This window comes from Muntiacus reevesi, chromosome 18 (genome assembly GCF_963930625.1).
Source record: "Muntiacus reevesi chromosome 18, mMunRee1.1, whole genome shotgun sequence".
In the NCBI taxonomy this organism is placed as follows: domain Eukaryota; kingdom Metazoa; phylum Chordata; class Mammalia; order Artiodactyla; family Cervidae; genus Muntiacus; species Muntiacus reevesi.
In genome coordinates, this window is record NC_089266.1 from 56,073,367 (window position 1) to 56,096,451 (window position 23,085).

Here is a 23,085-nt window from a genome sequence, read left to right on the forward strand (position 1 = left end):
AATGATCTAGCAAAAGCACTTCTGGTTCTTGACCCTCTGAAACTTGGGTAAGAAAATAAATGTTTACTGTTTAAGGCTGCAAAATTTGTGGGAATTTATTAAGCAGCAATAGAGAATTAATACATGAAATCAAGGCTATTGATCACAGTGAATCTCTATTTTTTTTCAATAGAAAAAAAAGAGTTCAGTGAAAGCAATGTAGCAGCTATTCTAGTTTGTAATATTTAAGTTCATTTTTTACTATTAAACATAGGTCTTATCATAATTTTGTTAAATTATAACATGCAAAGTATATGAACTTTTAAAGTGGAATCATGTCAAAAAACTATTGTAAATATGTAATAGTATATAACTACAAATGGAAGATAAGAAGTTGGGTGGTAAGATGGTCAGATTCACTAGATAATCTCATTATAGCAACATCAAGATAATTGGCATTTTGTCATTGAATAGAAGAATGCTGTAATTCTTTCCCTAATGAGAAAAGAAGAAAAATTTCCCTTGAATGCATTGATATATATAGCAAGTGGGTAAGCTCTGCCTATTTGCATATGTGAATACAAATATTTGCATATACACATATACATATATAGAAGTTTGTTAATTCCATGAAATGCTGGCTCTAACAATGCCAGCATTTTGACTGTACTTGTTTACACCAGGTAAAATGCTTTCTTCTCTTGTGTCAGAATGTAAGCAGATGACTATCTACAAAGTGTTAATGCATGTGCAATGGACATGTGGGTGGATGGGAATATTCAGTGAGGACCATCTTCATCTAGGTGTTCTCAGGACAGCACTGACAGTTATTCCTTTGCCCGAGGCGAGGCTTCTACCAGATGGAACCATTCAGTTTCTGGTAAGATGCTGACAGGTGTCAATCTCAGGGAAGAGATTGTATGTACACAGACTATCATCTACGCCAATGTTCCCAAAAGGTGATTTCAGTCACTGTTCTTTTTAAGTAAAGGTGACAGAGGCAATGACCTGAGTTCATTACTTGCTATTCTTACCTCCAAAGTATGATTCACATGGTAAATGAACTACTCCTACTCAAAAGCTAACACAGTCTATCCAGGCTCAAAATTTTGGTTGGGATAGTGAGAAGATGAAAAAACAAAAATCTAAATAGGAAGACATAAAGTGGATACTTGCTTATTTGGACATTACTTATTTAGCAACCCACCTGAATGCAACAAAGAGCTGAGATGAAACCTTCATGGAGATGGCAGTGAGGAGGGAGTGAAGAGGCCTAACCTTGGCTCAAAGTGTATGCTCTGGGTCAGGTGTCATGATACACTCTTTACATACATAAACTCATTCATTCTGTGAGGAATTTACTCTATGGAGGGCTAATAGTCTTTCCATTTTATAAACGAAGACATTAAAGCCCAGAGAGGTTAAGCACATACGCCGAGGTTGTTCAGCAAAGCTATGCAGCCACCAGCATTTGAACCCAACTTGCTGCAAACCCAAAGCCCAGGGTCTTCTTTTCCCTACACAAGATGGCCTTCCTCAAACAAATGCACCAGCATTGGAACTTACACATCTGATTCACATACAATCCCCTGTAGACTCACACTTCGGGACTGGTGGTGGTTTAGTCACCAAGTTGTGTCAGACTCTGGTGGCTCTATGGATGGCAGCCCACCGGGATCTTCTGTCTATGAGATTATCCTGGCAAAAATACTGGAGCGGGTTGCCATTTCCTCCTCCAGGGGTTCTTCCTGACCCAGGGATCGAACTCAGGTCTCCTGTATTGCAAGTGTATTCTTTTACACCTTCGGCACTCAAGAACTATTTACAAGCAATTCAAATTAGTCTGATTATTTGGCATCCTGTCTTCCTCAAATAAGAAACTCCTGGGGAAGACGGTAAAGTGTGTAGAGGACAAAAAAGGGGAATGGAGATAAGGAGATGGCCAGGCATGCTGAGAGCATGGAGAGATGACAGTTGTGTCTCTATTCTAGCTTATATTGCTCAATATTCCCCTGCAGAACTCACTGAATTGTGTATAAGATTGGTTCATAATGATTTTGTTCACTGGCCTTGGTATAAGAAGGTAGGGAAGCATGCAGTACTTTTAGAATAAGATATCCATTAAGAATAATTAAACTAAAATAAATGTTGGTGCTGGATGGTAAGCACCCCATTCCTCCATGAGACAAGTATAGAATTCTAACTTAATCAAGATCTGTTTAAAAAATTTTTCTGGTCACATGTAAACATACCAAGTTAAAATAAGGAGACGGAGAGGTGTAGCATGGGTGCATGTTTTGGGGGGGGGGATGGCTTGGACTCAGACAACCCTGGATCTGTATCTTGGCTCTGAAATTTTACTACTGCATGACCTGGACAAGTTTAACCTCTTTTCCAGTTTCTCCAATGGCAACAGAGAGACAAGGATACCCACCACTATCCTTTAAAAAATCTTATCTCTTCTGCTCTTGGTAGGAGTTAAGATTAAGGTCAAGGAGGAGAACTCCCTAAGGAATGTGCTTCCTATGACTGGAGTGGACTACACAAATGCAGTGTCTCTATTTCTTCACAGAGAGTGAGATAGATCTCAAGGCAGTCAAAGGGCTTGCTTACTTCTCTTTCCTCCTCTCCTTGAATGCTATTCTCCTTTGTAGCAGAAGCCCAGCCTGAGGCTACTGTTGCAGCCCGCAAAGGACAGGGGCTTAAACCTCTGGGTCCCAGGCAATGGGGCGTGCTCACCCTCACCCTCTCACACTCACGCCTCTCCCCTCCCTTTCCTTGGTGGTGGGTGGTGGTGCCCTTAGCATCCTTGCCTCCCAGGGCACTGCGTAGGCGCTGACACAGCTCTGTGTTAGGATACTGACAGGTGGCTAAGGCTCAGCTGGGGTGGAGTTCCCCACTGCGTCCAGACTCCTTTACCGACATTTTTCAAAGGTCTCTGAATTAAGAACCCTGGTTTACAGTGAAGGCTAGTTTGCCTTTCTTTGATGGAGCACTTCTTTTGGAGATCTTCTAGAAGATAGGCATGGTTGACAGCAGGATGCAGCTCACCACCATCACATCATCCTATTAAGAGCTGAGCAATGCCCACTTTCCACACTGTTAGGAAGATTACTTGATGTAATGCATTAAAAAAAACACCTAACAGATGCCTAGTTGCTAAGCATCATCCCCCATCCCTACACTTTTTCCCGTATGCATCACAAAGTGAACATAAGAAAGAAAAGTGAAGTGAAACTTGCTCAGTCGTGTCCAACTCTTTGTGACCCCATGGACATTCTCCAGGCCAGAATATCGGAGTGGGTAGACTTTCCTTTCCCTTCTCCAGGGGATCTTTCCGACCCAGGAATCAAACCGGAGTCTCTTGCATTGCAGGCGGATTCTTTCCCAATTGACATAAGAAAGAAATCCTATGCAAATTTGAATGTGGTTTTTCATTTTCTTGCCATCCCTACACAATAGTGATTCAAGTCTTTCAGGAAATAAACATACTTAAAACAGCATATTGAAGCAAAATGTTCCTTCCGGAAGAATTACGATTTGGGAAGTGACCCTAAATGTAATCTGTACATGGAATTCCTGAGTTCTTTGCTCCGAAAGTCCCTTTCTCCTTCATATGTTATAAGCTACACCTTTACTTTGTTAACTACTTTTTGCTAGAGACCAAAAGAAAAATAAATCAAGAAAATACTTTGCCAGGGTTACCCCTAGCTTTTCCTTAAATGTTTTTAAAATATGAAGCTTTTGAATTTTTAAATGTTTTAAATGTCATACAATTTTTCCTGTTCTTTTTTCCACCATGATGTTTTCTCCATATTGTAAATTAATGACGACTATCTTAGTAGGCATCTATTGTGTTCAAAATTTTATGGTAGGTACTTAACATTTAACAACTCTATAAAGCAGGTAAAATCCCCCTTATTTTTTGATGAGAAAACTGAGATGAAGAGAGATGTGGGAATCTGTGTAAAATCACGAAACTTAAAAATTCAAAATGTGGATATGCTTAGAAAAATACTTCTACATTTGAAAGAGCAGCAAGGACACATCTCTCTTTTCCTCCCCACGTGCATATCAAGGATCATTTGCTTACGAAAAGGTCATGTAAGAAAGTCTCTTGAGATCTGCAGACTCTGTTGGGAGTCCCCTTTGTGTTCTCCTAACTCCAACTCTGACATGAGAAGAGTTACCCAGAACACAGTGGAAGTACAGCTAGAAAACGCATTTCTGTGAAGACTTTAAAAGAAAGGTCTCTATCAGTGACAGTCTAGCACAGCAGAAAGAATCCTGGTGGCAGAAGACTTGGATTCTCTCCTGGTTTGGTGATGTAGTTAGCTGTGGATTTTTGGACAACTTCTCTAGTTACTTATTTTCTTCTTCTCTAAATGAAGGATGTTCTGAGAGTCCACTGAGATGGGATCTGTTCTTACACTGTCTCATTTATCTATTCAGTTATATATTGCATGTTTTTCTTCCCTATTAAGTAAACTCCCTAATATCAGAAAAACAGCCTATATATTTCACTACAGTATGGAATATTGCCTGCCACACAGCAAATGCTCAAAGAATCTTTGTAGAATGAATGAACTGTGTATACTGTAGAGCATGAAAAATGTGGATTATTATTAGTATTATTGTTAATAAGTTTTAAGACACAAAACAGATTTTTTCAATAGATATTAACTTTGCATAAATATTAATACTTTTAGCCAGAAATGAATTCAGGCAGCCAACATTTGGGTTTAAGTGACAGTCTTGTTCCAATTTCTTGATGTTTCCCTTGAATTGATTATCAGATTTTCTCCTCCCTAAATGATATTAACATTTAAATCACATGAGATGAAAATGGTGAAGTTTCATTTCTTGTTACTAATTTTTGTAACCTCCAAGAGGGTTTCTTGGTTTTACTGATTATTCTGCAACTTCCAGGTTCTCTCCAGATGTGAAGAAAACTGCTTACTTGGTTGGGATGCTTGTACTTACTTGATGAAGTACTTGATTCCATCTGCTGTGTAAGCTTCCTCCCACCCGTAAGGTAGACCTACAGTGAAAGGAAACCAAAAATACATTTAATAAGATGATAAAGATAACTTTATTTCCTGGGCACAAAATTCCCACAGCTTTACAATTATTTGAGTATGTTTCTTGTATAAAATAATTGTCTAGAAAGGAGGAATTAAAACAATTCAGATGAGCTTTCATATTCAGCATCTTAGAACACAATAAATAAGTCTTCAGTTAACAATCTGCTTTAGTTGATTAAATGGATTATGACTTCTCATTTACATGTGGTGAGCATTTTTGTCAGAAGGATTCACGCAAAAACTTGTGGTGCAGCGGATGGTTTTTGCCTGGAGGCAGAAGGATGGACAAGATGGCCTCTGCTTATCTATTTGGGCTCAAAGTTTCTTTAATTGGCTCCCTTTGCATTCTTCCACTCAGTTCTACAGGGAATTGCTATATGAGTGCCAGATCAGCAGGGGTTTGCAAGTAGCTCTTGCACAAGACAAAATACCTTATGAAATCTGAAAGCTTAGCAAAGTGATTTACCTTGAATTGTGGTATTTTATTTCACTAATTAAGAATTTTGTGCACTAAACATAAATGGCCAAATAATTTGCTAAACTTAGGTTCCATTTCTGTAATGGGGTTGAGAATAATTAGTCAGATGTAAAGAAATGCAGACTGAAGTAAGCAAGCAATTATTTGACCGTATTTCTGTAAATGAGTACATTTTTATCCTCATCATGCCAACAGAACAGGTTCAGGTTGAGACAGCCCATTCTCTTATATTCCAGTTATGGGTAGTATGGCCTTCCCCAGAGGCACACTAGAGATAAAGAATCTGTCTGCCAATATAAAAGGTGCAAGAGACATTTGATCTCTTTCTGGGTCGGGAAGATCCCCAGGAGAAGGAAATGGCAACCCGCTCCAGTATTCTTGCCTGGAAAATTCCACGGACACAGGAGCCTGGTGGGCTACAGTCCATGGGGTTGCAAAGAGTTTACTGCTCATAGATGGGTGGTACTCCTTTAGAACTCCTTTCGAACATCCTTGGCTCCACCCCTGAGTACTATTAAGGATTGTAATTGACCTTTTGGATCAGTCTTTGGTACTGACTTATCAAGTCTCCTTTCAAGGGTATATGCTATATTAACACACCAAAGAACAGACTCATGGCACAGGTAGCTTACTTCTTTAGAAAGTAATTAAGCTATAACAACAAACCATTGACTTCACTTTCAAAGTCTCAGCCAAGCAGCAGAGCAAAAATCAGGAAGAGCAACTATGAATGAAATAAAACCTTACTCGATCACCATTTACTTTGCATTCTTTGAGAACAGCTCTAAGTATGTTGTTTCTATAATTAAGAAAAACAGAACAAGCTTTATTTTATATTTACCTCCAATCTTTTAACACAAGTTGTATAAAATAAGACCTTGGCCCAAAATTCTATAATTATTTCCTCTGCAGATTAGCACAGGCCACCTAGGAGTTTCTTTTACTTATTAATAAGTAAATGTTTCTATTTTAAGCAGAAAATAAGCATTTCTGGGGACTCATCATAAGCAAATGACTGGTTTCTTAAAAGCCCCTGAAGTGACACTGTATACATCTCTGCTAGTATTCATGGCCAGCACTCATTTAGTCAGACAGGCCGTCATCAACCGTTGCTGCTGTTCCAGTTCATATTACCTTCTTTACGCTTTCTGCATCTTTGTTACAGATCACTTCATTCTTCATTGACAAGTCTCTCACTTGAAGGGAAGAATCTGATGACTATACACAAAAACTATGCTTCTATGACAAAAATGTTCAGAAATGCCAGGAATGCTAATCAATAAGGCAAAGACATGCTAAAAGTAGAAAGTCATTCTAATGTGACTAAGATTTTTCTTTAAATGACTTGTCTGTCAAGTGCAGTTACAGTCATATTTCTAATCTTAATTCACAGGCCTTTTTTTTTTTTTTAACAAGGAGAAAAAATATTCGTACTTTAAAGACAGTATCTTTTAATCCATAGGATCCTTTGAAACTTGAGATTGACTTTGGGATACCACATCCCCTTGCCACATAAATAGAGTATCTGCCTGATTCTTTTCTTAAAATTATTACAAGGACTATAACTTCACAACAGATTTATTAAAGGTACCAATTCATACCTATATAAGTCAAAATGATTATTCAATGACTGTAGCCCTCAAGATATTTTTGTGAATGAAATAATATTTTAGAATAAATGATCTGTTCTGAAAAAACAGCATTTCTTTTTAGAAGACAAGGTGGTTTCTTTTTCATGCACGTAATACAGTCTGAAAAAACAGACTTGGGGATTAAAGCGATAGTGGCTATCTTTCCGTAAGAGTTCACTGATGGAAAACACAATTACTGTCCACTTATAAATTAAAAACCACAATATACTGATAAACCAAATATCCTACTTTATAGAGAAAGGGCACTTTTGATTTCTACAAGCTTGTATAACTATGATGGATTCAATTTTCCCACAGTAAAGGTTTTCATCACTTCATAGTGAGTGATTTGGGTATAAATAAAACATATTATCTAAATACTTTTTGATAATTGTTATACTAGTAATAGACCCAAGGCATTAACATTTTTCTACATTCCCCACATCTTTATACTCGCAAATATATAATGCTCTTATTTTCCTTTTCTTTTCATATTTGCTTTAGAACTGTTATGACAACTATTGTTTCTGACTGCAAGTATTTGTTTATGAACCCTCACATAACATTCTTTCCATCAGAGGTCATTTGTTCCAGCGTACTCTTCATGAGTACTTTGCCAAAGTAGGAGTCTCCTGCAAATTCAGCTTAGAATACTGGCTGTCACCTAACACTCCATGTATCCAAAACCAAACTCCTCACAGGCCCATACAAAATAGCTCCCTTCCATTTCCCCAGTCTACTTATGTATTAAAGTTCTCTTTGTCATATTTGGCCCATTCATTAAATATTTATTGATCATTTTTTGTAATTGATTATTTTTATGTGTTCAGCATTTTACTTGGTGTTTGATAGATAATGAATAACAAATAAACTTGGACCTTGGTCTTATGGAACATTAAAAAAGTAATCATAAATAAAGACATCATCAAAAATAGGAATAAGTACTAGGAAAGAAAAGTACTGAATACTCTGAAAGAGTAATTCATAGCACAGACAAAAGTTTAACTCCTTAACATATAAATAACTTCTATAAATTAGTAAAAGAAAGGAAATGACAAATAGGAGTCTGTAGAACATTCAGGACACAAAAGTACTTAAAATATGAAAATAAGCTTAATTTCACTCTTCACAAGAAAAATACAAATTAAACTATCATGAGAGGTCATATTCATCATGTTAGTGAAGGGTAAAAAGTAGTTTAATAAGACACTGTGTTGAGGGTATGAAGAGGCAATATTCTCATATTGACGGGAGTATAAATATGATAACATATATATGGGAGAACCGTGTCAAGATCTACCTAAACTTTTAAATGCCAGTAACAATAGTTCATAATAATGGAGTGGCCATATGTTGGACACTTGTTACACATGTACTGACTTTCTCATATCTCACAATTTTAATGGTACTGTTATTACCCTCATTTTACAAATGAGGAAACAGGCATGACAGCTTCCATCACCTGCCCAATGTTACACTGGCAGACAGTAGGGCCCAAACTCTTAACTACTTAGGCTGAAAAGTGTTAGCTGCTCAGTCGTGTCTGACTCTTTGTGACCCCATGGACTGCAGCCCATCAGATTCTTCTGTCCATGGGATTCTCCAGGCAATAATACAGGAGTGGGCTGTCACTGTGAATAGCGAATTCACATAGTGAATCTAGGGGATCTTCCTGACCCAGGAATTGGAGAAGGAAATGGCAACCCACTCCAGTACTCTTGCCTGGAAAATGCCATGGACGGAGGAGCCTGGTAGGCTATAGTCCATGGGGTCGCAAAGAGTCGGACATGACTGAGCGACTTCACTTCACTTCTCCCGCATTGCAGGCAGATTCTTTACTATCTGAGCCACCAGGGAAAGCCCTGAACTGGCTCCATATGATCCAGCAGTTCTTTAAGAATTTATCTTACAGATAACCTTTATGTACAAGATAATTAATTATAAAAGTAAAAGACTGAAAATCTAAATAATCACCCTTGGGGACTGATTAAAGACACCATGTTAGATACGGGGATACTGGCCAGCTGTGAGGAAGACTGTCTGGAATTGCTGGAGTCACGCGGGTACAGATGTGGGCAAGAACGCTCTAGGCTGCGGAGTGACAGCAAGCGCAAAGGCTCTGGGAGGGGGATGAGCTCTGTCTGCGGGACTGAGAGAGCACTGTTACTGGAGGGTGGTGAGCGAGGGCGAAGAGGAGCGACAGGAGGCTGTGTGGGGAGACAGGCAGATAGGACCTTGCAGGGTTTGCAGGCCACGTTAAAACTGTTTGAAAGTTTCTTAAAAGGGAAGCAGGAGATCTGCTGCTTAAGATGAGGAAAGCTGCAAGACACTGTTGTTCTGACCCTACATGGGGAAAGCTGCACAGCTCAGAGACTGGTTCCTCACTGAGTGGCCCTCAGCTGACCTGAATTCCAAAGGGTGATAAGTCCCTGTCAGAGAAGATGGGCCATGTGAACTCGTTCTCTCTTGGCAGAGCACAGGAAAAAGTGCTGCCATTAAAGGAGGCAAGAAGAAGACAGCTAAAACTGTAATCAACCTGTAAAGCCTGCCTATGGGCTAGCAAGGTAGTTTGGTGTCCCCAGAGCCCTAGATACAAGAGAGTCTGCTTTCTCTCATGAGAAGGATTGAGGGTGGGCAGGAGACCGGACAGAGTCCCTGCGTGGTGCGGGTGTACACAGGACCCGCGCAGGTTCCAGGGTGCAGCAGGCGTATCATCCACGCCCTGGATCCTTCTCTGACATGAAGTAATAGCTGCTGCAGCTGGAGAAGCAAGGGCCACTCCAACTCCCACACCGTGGACAGGACTTTGTGTGACACAAGGCTGCTCATCTGTTCCTGGGGCCGGGGCAAGGGACCGTCACAGCCCCAGTGCCTCCCAGACTGCAGGAAACCACCTTTGTCCTGGGGGTGGGGTGGGTAGAAAACCTGATGTCTTCACCCTGCACTGACACTACGTCACCGGGGAGGTGAGGGCAGGAGGTCTTCCACATCTAGAGTCCTGCACTGATGTGAATGAAGCACAGTCTGACCTACAAGCAGGGGGCAGGAAACCCACCTGAGCACTTAGGAGCTTGCTAAGCAGGGACAGGAAGGCTGAGAAAGTCCTACCCCTGAGACTCGGGCATAGGGCCTGCCTCAAACCCAGAGACTGCAGTAGGAAAGCCAAGAGCCCCTCCCACAGCCCCCATGCCCCACACCTACCACTCACCTGGCACCGAGCTGCCTGCTCTGGGGGAAGGCGAGAGAGCAGACAGGAAACATGCGCTGAGTCGGTAGCAGGTATACTGAGGGTCCCCACCCCCAGCACCCCAGACCTCACTGAAGCACACGGTGACAGCAGTCAAGGACTGGAGGAATGCGAAGCTTGTGGCAAACTTAGCACAAGCCTAGAAACAAAACGCAAAACGAGCCTGCCTACAAATGAGGGTGAATAGCCCTCCCCACACTAAAGGCCTGACAGAGACGATACAGGCCCGATCTGAGTTTAAATAACACTTGCCTCAGTCCCTATAGTTTTGTACCTTCAGTGAATGACAATCAAAATTATGAGACACAAAAAAGCAAGAGGAAATAAAAAGATCCATTGCCAAAAGATAAAACCGCCATCAGAACCAGATCCAGAGACAATACTGAGCTTTAAGATAACTACACACTAGAAGATCTAGTGGAATAGAGTGAATTATGGTTGTGTGACTGCAGGGTTGCTCATTACATGGGTATATTCTGCAGAAGGTAAAGACTGAGCTTGTTGAGGCCCAGAGTCTTGTTAAATGATGGGATGGAAGGAGAGAGCACCAGGTGAGCTGAGGGAATGTGTAAGAATGATTGGAATAATGGGCCCCAGGCTTTAAGCTGACAGGAAGATCAGAATAACAGTGGAAGCTGAAGGACAGAGAAAGTAGATCTTACTGAAGCCAGTAAACCATGTTTTGAGCTGGAAAGCTGGGAGGTTTGAGTGGGAGAGTCAGGAGTCTGAACCACTGTCTGTTGGTGCCAAGGACTGTGGTGGGAGTGGAAGACCACAGTAATCTGGGGAAAAATGGGCATTGGACAAAATGAACTGGAAAGTAAAGGTGGTGAACTCACACAGATGATGGCAGGAGCTGGGATGGGGAAAAATGATGGAGAATGAGAATTCTAGAAATACAACAAAGACAATAGCCTCAGTCTCAGAGAGCTCAAATAACCAAATCTATCTGAAAAAACATTTGCTGGTGTAATTGTTATAAAAACTCAAACACATTTGACTTTTAGCATCTGATATCTTGAGAAAAGTCTTCCCAGATGGCACTAGTGGTAAAGAACCTGCCTGCCAATGAAGGAGATGAGAGACCCGGGTTCGATCCCTGGGTCAGGAAGATCCCCTGGAGGAGGGCATGGCAACCCACTGCAGTGTTCTTGCCTGGAGAATCCCATGGCAGGCTACAGTCCATAGGATTGCAAAGAGTTGGACATGACTGAAGTGACTTAGCACGCATGCATGCATCTTGAGAAAAAGAGATAGGAGAGGGAAAAAGCTCGGGGAAAGGTGGCTATGAGAAAAAAGAGAATCTCTAACTCACAGTTAAGGAAGCTTCACTAAAGAATGTAACATTCATCACATAGTGACCTTTTTTTGCAGTCACAAAACCTGAATCTGTATGTAATATCCCTCAACTATAAACTGAGAAACCATGGGAAAGCAGTAATCTCGTGGAGTCTGTATGGCAGTGAGAGGAGCAGTCCTCTTGCCTAGCTGACAGGGTTATCATGACGCTCTTACCAAAGAATATATAACTACGCAATGATATACTAAAGGAGACCGCTATTACTCAGAGTAAGAAAAATAATAGCTCCGTCTTCATCTTTTATGGTTGTAGAGACAGAGCATTCTGGACGTTTAATACAGGAAAGGTGTTTATCTACAGAGGAAATCTCTACTAATATGCTGGGATTTTTTTTTTTTTTACAATCCTCTCTTAATACAGGAAATCATATCATCTCTATTTCACTCATGCTAACATTTAGTAAAAGAAAAACAGAAACCAGTGGGACAATCTGACACTCACTGAGTGGTGTGATGATAAATGTATAACTACCAGCTTTTGGGGGCAGAAGGAGCCCTAATTTACAGTATTTACTGATTTCTGTGGTGTAAATACTCCTACCAATGACTGATTTCAAGCTACTTATGTGATGTCAATGAACTATAGAGGTGGGAAGAAATGAGCAGTGGTACCCTATGATGTAGATTGCCCAGACATAAGAGACATAAATAACCTCAATGACAAAGATAAGAAAAATAATTAGGAAGTGGTAAGTTTTGAGTATTTATTCTTCTTTTTAAAAAATATTTAAATTGAAAATTTAATGTAATTTTTAATTGTTAACAATGGTTATGTTTCACAGTTAGCTCACAAAATTTTTACAAGCCGGTACTAGCCAGCTCTAGTTTAACCACTGTGGAACCCATCTCTTATCTCCCTGATTCTAATAGAAAATTCCAAAGTTCAAATAGAATAGATGGAAAATACTGTTTTGTCCAAAAGATGATTACATGAGACCGATCAGTCTCTAATAATGTGGAGAATCACTATCCTAACAATAAACTATGTATTTATCAAATGTTTTATAGATTTATAAAAATATTTTATAAATATTAACTCAGTTTACTCTAACAATCATTTGAGATAGGTGCTATTATTAACCTCATCTTACTGAGAAGAAACTGAAGGAATAAAGAGGTTTAAGAACTTGTTCCTTGTCATTCTGTTAATAATGGTACAGTCACAATTTGAACCCAAGCAAAGTGGTGCTAGCCTACGCTTTTAACTATTGTCATACTGCTTCTATTTCCTTAACTTTTGTTAGCATTGCTAACAATCAATATTTTTGAATGGTCCAAAAGTATTTTGATTAATTTTTTGAAGAACTAAAAAAAAAAAAACAAAGCAAAAACACAACTCTTCAACATCTCAAATCCTGCATTACCTAGAAAAATGCTCTTTTGAAAGAAACTGAAATAATTTTTCAGCTTAAACACAAAGCAGTCTATTTTAGAGAAATTCTAATGTTAGATTTACGACTGTACAAGTTAATTTGTAGGTATGACCTGCATTGCCAATTTTAAAAGAAGTACTAGCTAATTTTCCTATGAAAAAGGAATCCATTATACTGAGAGATGGCTGTAACCTACAAATAACCAAATAATATAGTATTTTAAGTATAAAAACTTTCTAAGGAAATAATTTATTAAAAAACTATATAGATTTCCTGAATTGTGCTTTAAACACTCCTTAACATTAGACTGGCATAGACTCTATATTCACAGACAATTTTGGATCTGTGACCTGATTTTTTACACACGGTTACATACATCGTCAGAAAGTGAAGAGGAACTAAAGAGCCAAAGCTATAGGTTTTCCAGTAGTTATGTACAAATGTGAGAGCTGAACCATAGACAAGGCTGAGCACCAAAGAACTGATGCTTTTGAAATGTGATGCTGGAGAAGACTCTTGAGAGTCCCCTGGACAGTAAGCAGATCAAACCCATCAATCCTTTGGCAACCTGATATGAAGAGCTGACTCATTGGAAAGACCCTGATTCTGGGAAAAACTGAGGGCAGGAGGAGAAATGTGGGTGACAGAGGATGAGATGGTTGGATTGCATCATCAATTCAATGAACATGAGCTTGAGAGCAAACGCCAGGAGACAGTGAAGGACAGGGAAGCCTGGCGTTGCTGCAGTCCATGGTCACAAAAAGTTGGACATGACTTAGCGACTGAGTAAAAACAACACACATTATCATTTAAACAAACAAAAAAGCAAATGACTATATAATATAGGAAGATTTTGTTTTTATATTTGTATGTCTCAAATTCAGGAGTTTAAATGTTAACATAATTAGAAAAGTTTTTTCAAATTAGAGGTTACTTATTGAGCAGGTTAAAAGCTGTAATATATTAAAGGAACAAAATGGTAAAAATATTCCTAGAGGTTATCTGGTGGTTCATAGTCCTCTTTATCTCGTCACTCTTTCTGGGCAACTACTACCCTAATACCCACTTAGAAAGATGGAAAAAGCTAACGTTTATTTTCTACATTTCTTTTCCCAACAGATGCAAAAGGCAATTATTTTTACAGTTAAAACCATGGGGTGATTTCCCTGAACTCTGATATGCAGACATTCGAGAAGCCAGCTGAAATGTTCTTTCCTATGTGGCTAGCTTTCATCCCATGACCCAGACTGAAGGCGAGAATGCAGGATTTCACTGGGTATTGTCTCTGGGCATTCAGACAACGCTGGGGGAATGATCTGGTTTAGCTTTGTTTGGCTTAAAATCAATAACATAGAGTAGACTTCATTTTGTGCACTAATAGAACTTGGCATAAAACATACTGAAACTTTCTTCACTAGAGATCTCTCTCTGCATAATCAAGCCTAAATGTGTGTGTGTGTTCCTAATTACTTTTAAGTGTACAAAGATAAACAGGATTTCTTTAAAGCACTGCTACTGTTACAATAATAAAGATATTAAGAGGTCAGTGGCTGCTGAACAATGAATTAATCCACATATTAGAAGGGAAAATGAACTGCATCTTCTCCTTTCTTCTCCATTCAGCAAGACTGAATTCAGTAACTTAGAGTGGTAAAGCTGCTGTCAAGTAAGCTTGATTTCCTCTGGTTAATGACAACATATTATCAGCAATATGTTAGGTACTCTGAACTGGACACTATTATTTGTCTGCAACTAATAGTCAACTGAGAGTAATAGGTAAACGAATTTGATTTAGGAAAATAGAAACAGAAAAAGGGAGAGGGAGAGAAAACATAAAAGGGTACTCGTTAAATATAGGCACAGTAAACTGAGGCAGAAAAAGTGACCTTAGAGACAGTAGACTGAAATTTCTAGATTCTGTCTCTCAATCTGATTTGGCATCTCATCAAACTTTCCCTGGTCAAAATCTCCCTCATGCTTGTCCAGCAGGGTAATCTCCCGAACATTCTCAGCAGTACCTCTGGCTCCTTACCTACCTAGTCCCTGGATCTCTTAGAAACTTCACTCAACAATTTTTCTACTCACATTTGTTGAGTGACTACTATCCAAGGACAGGTAGATGGTGACCAGATTCATAACAGTGCCTCACACATACATCCCAGGCACTCAAGAAATACTGTTGACTAACTGCAGAAATTTGACTCCTATGAAGGCTGATGTTTCAGGGAATCCAGCACATATTTGAAATTTTATTGTTGTTATTAAGGCCTTTGTACTCACCAGGGGATTTTCACACAAATATTTGCACAACTGTTACTTGTGGATTTTGACAACAGGATAGTAGAAGACCAACAGACATGCAATTTTAGAAACACTATCACAGAGCAGATGAAATTAAATCAAGATCATTTATGTTTCTACCCAGAGGGCAAATAATGGAACTCTAAGCATCACTAGTACCTAATCATGTAGCATTTTGCTGTTAACATCCTTGTCTGTAAATTTTTTAAAAATGTGATTATTTGAAAATCTATTAGAGGATTTCACATTACTTTCAAATAAACTTTTTAAAAATCATAAAAACAAAACCTCTTTTGGAGGTTTGCATGTGTGCGTGCATGTGTGTTCAGTCTCGCGTCAGTCGTGTCCGACTCTTTGCGACCCTATGAACTGTAGCCCACCAGGCTCCTCTGTCCATGGGATTCTCCATGGCAAAAATACTGGACTGGGTTGCCATGCCCTCCTCCAGGGGTCTTCCCAGTCCAAGGATCAAACCCGCATCTCTTATGTCTCTTGCACTGGCAGGCAGGTTCTTTACCACTAGTGCCACCTGGGAAGTCCCTCTTTTGGGTATTCACCTTTAAAAAGATTTCTTTACATTTTTATCAAATATATTTTTAAAAAGATGCAAAGACAAGCAATAAAAACACTTTAGCAGAGCAGATAAAATTTTCAAACAATAGCTTTCATGCAGTCAGATAAACTCAATACTGATTACATTAAAGAGTTATAAACTCAAATAAAAGAACTTTGCTTTTTCTCCTCTTCAAAGAATATTAGTGCTCACAGAATAGTTGACTACCACTTAAAAAAGTAAAATATCTGTAGTGTGGCATTTAAAATCTTTTCAAAACACATATCCACAGAAAGACATACTTGAATCTTCACTGAAGCTTTAGTCATAATAGCCCCAAATGAAAAGAATTCAAAGGTCCATCAAGTGGTGACTGGATAAATTGTGGAATATCAATCAATCAATCAACACTGCTGAACAACACTGATACAATTGATGCACACACCATAGATGAATCTTAAAAGCACTATACTAAGTGGAAGATGCTACATACTATTTATATGAAATTTTCGAAAAGGCAAAACTATAGTGACAGAAGGCAGATCAGTGACTGCCTGGCTCCAGGGTTAATGGACAGGGGCACGTGAACAAGTTCTGGGGTGATGGAAATGTTCTCTAATGTGATTATGATGGCATTACATAACTGTATATATTTATCAAAACTCAGTGAATTGCACACTTATTTTTATTATATATAAATTATTCCTTTTAAATTAAAAATAACAGGGAAATCTCTCAAGGCAGCAATATAAACAGCCTCATTAAAAAAACACTTTTTATATATAGCTTCAATCTTTTATTTTTTCACTTTCATGTCCTAGTAATCTTACTTATTGTCTAGTCTCCTATAAGTATTGACGTCTTCCTTTCTATGGATCTTCAGATACTGTTCTTTCTACCTGGAATGCTCACCACTGTGTAATATAGTCACTCAATAACCACTTTTGAATGAACTTCAAAGACAACAGTCATATACCAGAGTGTCTTTGTCAGGAGGTAGGCAATTCTCTGATTTAGGGACTTTTTCAGTTGGGAAGTATATCTAGAATTTTTTCTTTAATATGTAATTTACATGCAATAAAATGCACAAACCTTAAGTGTACATTCACTGATTTTTGACAAATGCTTACACCTGTGTCATCCAAAACACCATCAATATACAGAACATTACCATCACCCCAGAAAGATACCATTCTTGATGATTTCTAACACCATTCCCCAGACTACCATAATTTTTAGAAATATTATGCTTTTTACTTTGAGAAATTCCATTTAGTTTAATAAAGACTTCTATTTATCTGCTGAGATATCCTATCTTTGCATTCATTGTGAATATATTTTCCTTTACTTCATTGAACATAGTTTTAAAAAGCACTTTCATATCATTTTCCAGCACCTGGATCCTTTGGGAGTCGGTCTCTGCTCATTGTCTTTTTGCTTAAGAATGTCATACTTTCCTGTTTCTTTTTACATTGAGTACTTTTTTTTATATTCTGGACATCATGAATGTTATACAGTAGAAACTCTTAATTCCATTATAATTACTCTGAAGAGTGTTGATATTTTCAGTTTTGCAGAAGATTTACTTGGTCAGACTCAAGTCTTGGGCAATGACTGAAATCTCACTTCAGTTTTTTATACCCCCTTGGCTGGGCTGTTGCAATCTTCTCTGAGCTTGGTTGGGGTCAGTCACTGAGTCAAGTAAAATTTATACACAGAATCTGGGGGCCCTGTATTTGGTTGTCTCCTCTCTAGACTTTCTTCCCTCACTTTCCATCAGTAAAGTTTGCCTCAAACTTCATGTTCTAGTTTTATGTCATACAGACTTCAGGTTATCAGAGGTTTACTGACCCATGGGTCCTGTTAGGTCTTGGAGTAGAGTGAGGCAAGCAAGGTGTCCATGGTTCAAGATTTAAGAAGGTACTCACCCTTAGGCTCATTCATGTAAGTGAAGAGTCAGCACCCAAGAGTGAATGCTCCCCTTAACAGGGTTTCGCTTGCCTCACTCTAGTTCCAGCCCTGGGTCTTGGCCTCAGTCTGAAAGTGGAACAAACAAGAAACTTATCCCCTGTTTGTTCTTTCTTCCACTTTTTGACTACTGTCCAGAATCTGCCTGATTTTACTCTCTCGAGGCTTCAAGTGGTTGTTTTTCTTTTTTTCCCAGGGTTTATAATTGAGTTTTGAAAGATAGTTAGTCTGTCAGGAGATTTCAGTCATACTGAAAGTAGAACTCTCAGAATCAAAGAATTTTTGAGTGGAAAGAGATTTTAGAAATTCTTGATTCAGTTGTCTAAATTGGAGACTGGAGCCAAAACAGGTTAAGAAGCTTTGTCATAGAGTCAATTATATGGAAGGTCAGTAAAAAACTTCTGATCTCGACATCATCCAGTATGCTACTCTAATAATGCAACTTCTGTGCAGAGCAAAAAATGTTGCACTCGGACTTCTATCTCAAGTGTAAACAGTATATTAGTTCTCAATTATTAACTACTGCCTGCTTAACAGTTTTGCTATGGTTATGGACTGAATGTGTGTGTTCCTGCAAAGTTTGGATGTTGCAGCCCTAACCCCCAGTGTGGCTGTGTATAGCAATGGGGGCATCTAAGAAAGTAATTAATGACAAATGGTGTCACAGAGGTGCAATTTTGATCTGATAAAACTACTGTCTTATAAAAAGAGATTCTGACCCCTTTCTCCCTACTCATGTGTGAATAAAGAAGACATCACGTGAGTACACAGAAAGATGGTAGCTGCCTACAAGTCAAAAGAAGAGGCCTCAGAATAAAACCTACCTTCCTGGTACCTTGACCTTGGACTTTCTAGCCTCCAGAACTATGAGAAAAAAGTTTCTGTTGTTCCTCAGTCATGCAGCCTGAGTTAGCTAATACAGTTATAAAAATGGATCCAAATTTTGCACACTGGTAAATCAGTTTACTTGACAGAAATTAGATTGACCACACTGAGGTAAATTCATATTCTTCTTTAAAATAGCTTGAATTCACTTAAAAAGTAAAATCTGCCAATCAGTACAATAAAAATAAATTTCTTTTGAGTGCTAAACCTATCACTGTAGGTAAATCTTCTGTGAGATGGGAGGGCAAAAAGTGTTTCTAAGACAATTTATCCTATTGTTTTTCCTACCTTCTTTTAAATGCATCTATATCTATCTATAAAAATGAATCAGTCTATTCTGCAAATGCCTTATAGAGTCATACTTTCTAAAACAGCACGTAAACAGGTGCCATGTAAAAAGTAAGGCCTGAACACATATTCCTTATTTGCATCTTTCAATCTAGCAGCACTTAGTAAAGATCATCAATATTATAATAAGTTAAGAAATATAAGAGTTATCTCTCATTTGACCAGTGATGATGATAATTTTTATAATTCAGTATAAAAACACCTGCAATTATAAACAGCCGATTTTTATTTCTATATATTGATTTGGTTTGACTAATGTAGACAACCATACCCAGTAAATCAGGATGTCAATTCTGCAAATCTCCCCTTAGCTTTATACCAATATATCCAGCTTTAGGCCCCCAAGTATTCCTTTCCCCTTCATTTAACTATACTAAATTACTGAACGAAAAGAAAAGCTGTTATATTTGGGGATCCTGATAACAAAAGTCCTTAGGCTGGAGATTTGCCAACTGCTATGTTTGAATCTGGGGTTTTAGGACTGGAGCTTCAGCAAACCTTTCTAAAATTATGTATCTGTTTTAATTAATAACAGAAAAGAAGATGGATAACAAACTCAAGGAATTAAAAACTCCCAAATTTGAATGAAAAAGGAGGAACTAGTGAAATCTCTCAAAGAGATTTTCTAATTAAGAAAATTTAATTTCCCACTTTCAATTACACTTTGATTTGAAATAATGATCTTTAATGATGTATTTTAATGATTGCTTGTAATACCTTTAACTAAAAATGTTAAGTATTTATAGCAAAAATAAGCACTTCAAAAGTGTTTAAATGTTGCTTCTACTTTAGGCAATCTCCTCCTAATCTTAATATTTTAATTTCCTTAGAAAGTCATACACCAACACATATATCTAAATATGTGAATTTATAATCTAGAGAGAAATTTCTGACCAGCTCATGTTTTCATAAATTCAAAGTAGACAGAATTTAAATTAACTACCTTCTATTAATTATACAAGTAGCTTCATGGAGTTTAATTCTATTTTCATTTTTAAATAGAGTCTTTCATAAAAAAAAAAGTGCCAAAAAGTTCCAACCACTCTCAACGTTTTGCTTTTTCTCAATACATGTCATGCTCTTTCAACTCCTCACTGTATTTGCACAGGCTATTAACTCCGCCTAAAATTACTAACACTTTCCTTTCTTTTTTGCCTTGTAAACTTCTGCTCATCAAGCTGGAACCAACTTATATGGTACTTCCTCTGTGCATCCTCCCCTAATTTCCTTTGCAGAATTCATTTCTCCCTCTTCTGTGGTACTTCTGTGGTTTGTACTAGTTTCTGTCATAGCACTTATCACTCTTTCAAGGCAAACATGAGTTCCTTGAGGGCACTGGCTATGTTTTAAATCTCTGTATCACTTTTTGGTACACAGTATAGTCTTTGGCACACGGTAAATGTTCAACAATATTTTGTTGAGTAGTCACATCCCAAGGAGTAAGATTATCTTCACATTTGTAAAAGCAAGATTGCCTGAAAGGATTCAGGAAAAAAGTTGTACGTTAGTAGGAATGCTTTCAGGTGAAAGTGACAGACCACCCAACTACCGGGGCAAACAAACCGGAGTTTATTGTTAAGCAGCCTGGAGTGTGCCCAGTAATAGCATCAAGGTCTCAGGTTCTATATTTCTACTCCAGTGCAAGCTTGTAGTTGCAAGGCCTCCAAAGCTATAGACATATCTATATTGAAGACAGGAAGAAAGGAAGAAAAGTGGTCCGAGCTGCATCTGTCCTTATTCATTAATCAAAAGCTTTACAAAAGTTACCAAGCAGATTTTCCTTCATGTGTCACTGGCCAGGAATGGGCTACCCTCAGAAGCAGGAAGTCCAGAAAGCAAGTCCCTGGCTTTCCAGTTTCTGCCGTGACATACCTGTTAGGACAATCAGTCAGTCTGCCATAGACGACAGAAACAAAAAACAAGAGAGTGGATTAAGGTGAGTTAAGACAGCAAGGTTGTCAGGCTGGGTGTGCTTGAGCCTTGGGGACCTCAGGGTATCAGTGCAAACAGTTAGTAACTCACATTGCAATATTTTCTCAAGACTGTGTTGCTTATAGTAGAATAAATAATGAGATATCTGTTTCTGCCTTCAAAGTTTTTTCAGTGCTTTTAAATTATGACAGTTTTTCTCTTATCTTCCAGTTGCTCTAATTCCCTTTTGGTTCCATTGCTGCCATTCAAAATTTCTCAGAGCCAAATCTTAAGTGTTTCATTCCCTGTAAATGCTTGCTGATTTTAAAACAATTTCCCTCATTGTTCTTTTGAGCTAGTGGCACTTTTTGCCATTCATAAAATACTTCATATCTTCAATTTAGCACTATGATAATTTGCATAGTTATTTTGTTCCCCTCCTTCCATATACTGCTAGCTCCTTGAGGGGACTGAGTCCTACTCAAACATATTTGGTTCCAAAAAATTTATTTTCTGAGTCGAACATTTAATTCATTGCTTTTCATTTCCTTAGTCAGATGCTGAGTGTTGGTGGGAAGGAAACGGAAGGCAAGACTAACATGAATAAGAACAAGGCCCCTTCTAGTCTATGGTGACATTAAAAAGAACAAAGGAAAAAAAGGTCCCATTATGGGTTGAAAATGTGCAAGTGCTAGGAAACAGTACCTCTTCTGAGTTGCTGCAACTCAGGTATGGAGCTTGGAAGGCTGGTGGTCTTGTGAAAATCATAAAATGGCACTTCTTCCTCCAGCAGACGTAGTGCTCTACCACAAAGTCCACGTGGGCAAACACAGCAAGGATGGTATCTCAGCCCCCCTGAACCCCTCGATCTTTGCTTACTGTACAAAATGCTCATGTTCTGTGGCAGACATACAGAGGGGTTTCAGCAGTTTCATTTTCATCTAATATATCTACAAGTCTTATATGATTTCTCCAGGCTCTGTAGTGATGGGAAACACAGGATAGGTCTGATTGTCCAAGGATCTTCTTCACAATTGAGCCCAAGTTCGTCTTCTTGTTGTGCTTCTTTCTGATAGCTCAAAGACTTAACTTCTGATGCTATATAATACACACATCTCAAAGCACCATACATGTCTCTGGAAGGAAGCTACTTGGTCAGCAACACAAAACTAACAGAATGATGTGTAACTATTTACAGCTAGGGATCACAGACATTGTACTTATTAGATGTTTGTGCACATGTACAAAAAAACAGTATTTAAAAATCCAATAAATCAAATCTACTTTAAGGGTATAATTTATGGAGACTTGCCTGATGGTCTAGTGGTTAAGAATCTGCATTGCAATTGAGGGGATATGGGTTTGATTCCTGGTTGAGGAAGTAAGATACAACAGGCCAGGTAGCAACTAAGCCCATACACTACAACTACCAAGCCCATGTACTCTGGAGCCCACCTGCCACAATTAGAGTTTGTGCCCCAAACAAGGATTCTGTGTGACACAATGAAGACTAAGATCCGACACAGCCAACTAAATCAATAAATATTTATTAAAGTAAAACCTAATTTATAAATTCTGGGAGTCTTCATCTCTATTTCCCCCATTGGATCACTGTCCTGTATTATACTCTATTTTATTACCTCCTCAGTTTAATTACTTGCCATCCCACACTGTCCACAATTTGACTATAAAATATGGAATTTTAATTTGAAAATATTATTACTGATAATTAAATACTTGCAGCTAAATTTATAGAACAGTAAGAACTAATATTTACCAAGTAGCAATATTAAAAATTATATTCCTTGTGTCTTCTAAGTATTTTGAGTAAGGTTTGGAGCTAGTTGTAAAGAGAATTTAAGAAAATAACAGTTGAAAATTTATATCATTTTCTACTTGAGAAGTATACTTTATTAACCTTAACTGAGGTTATATTTGAGAATAAAAGTGAGGTAACAATGTTGGTTT

At 38.3% G+C, this 23,085-nt stretch overlaps 1 protein-coding gene across 8 annotated transcripts in view; it reads right to left on the bottom strand.

Annotated features, from left to right (window-relative positions):
• The window catches only part of STXBP4 (syntaxin binding protein 4), a 204,714-nt gene that overhangs the window by 18,384 nt on the left and 163,245 nt on the right, over nucleotides 1-23,085 (bottom strand). For all 8 annotated transcript variants that reach the window (XM_065908595.1, XM_065908592.1, XM_065908598.1 and 5 more), the window contains one exon: nucleotides 4,963-5,020. In XM_065908595.1, the coding sequence (XP_065764667.1) occupies nucleotides 4,963-5,020 (58 nt within the window). The remainder of the gene's footprint in view (nucleotides 1-4,962; nucleotides 5,021-23,085) is intronic.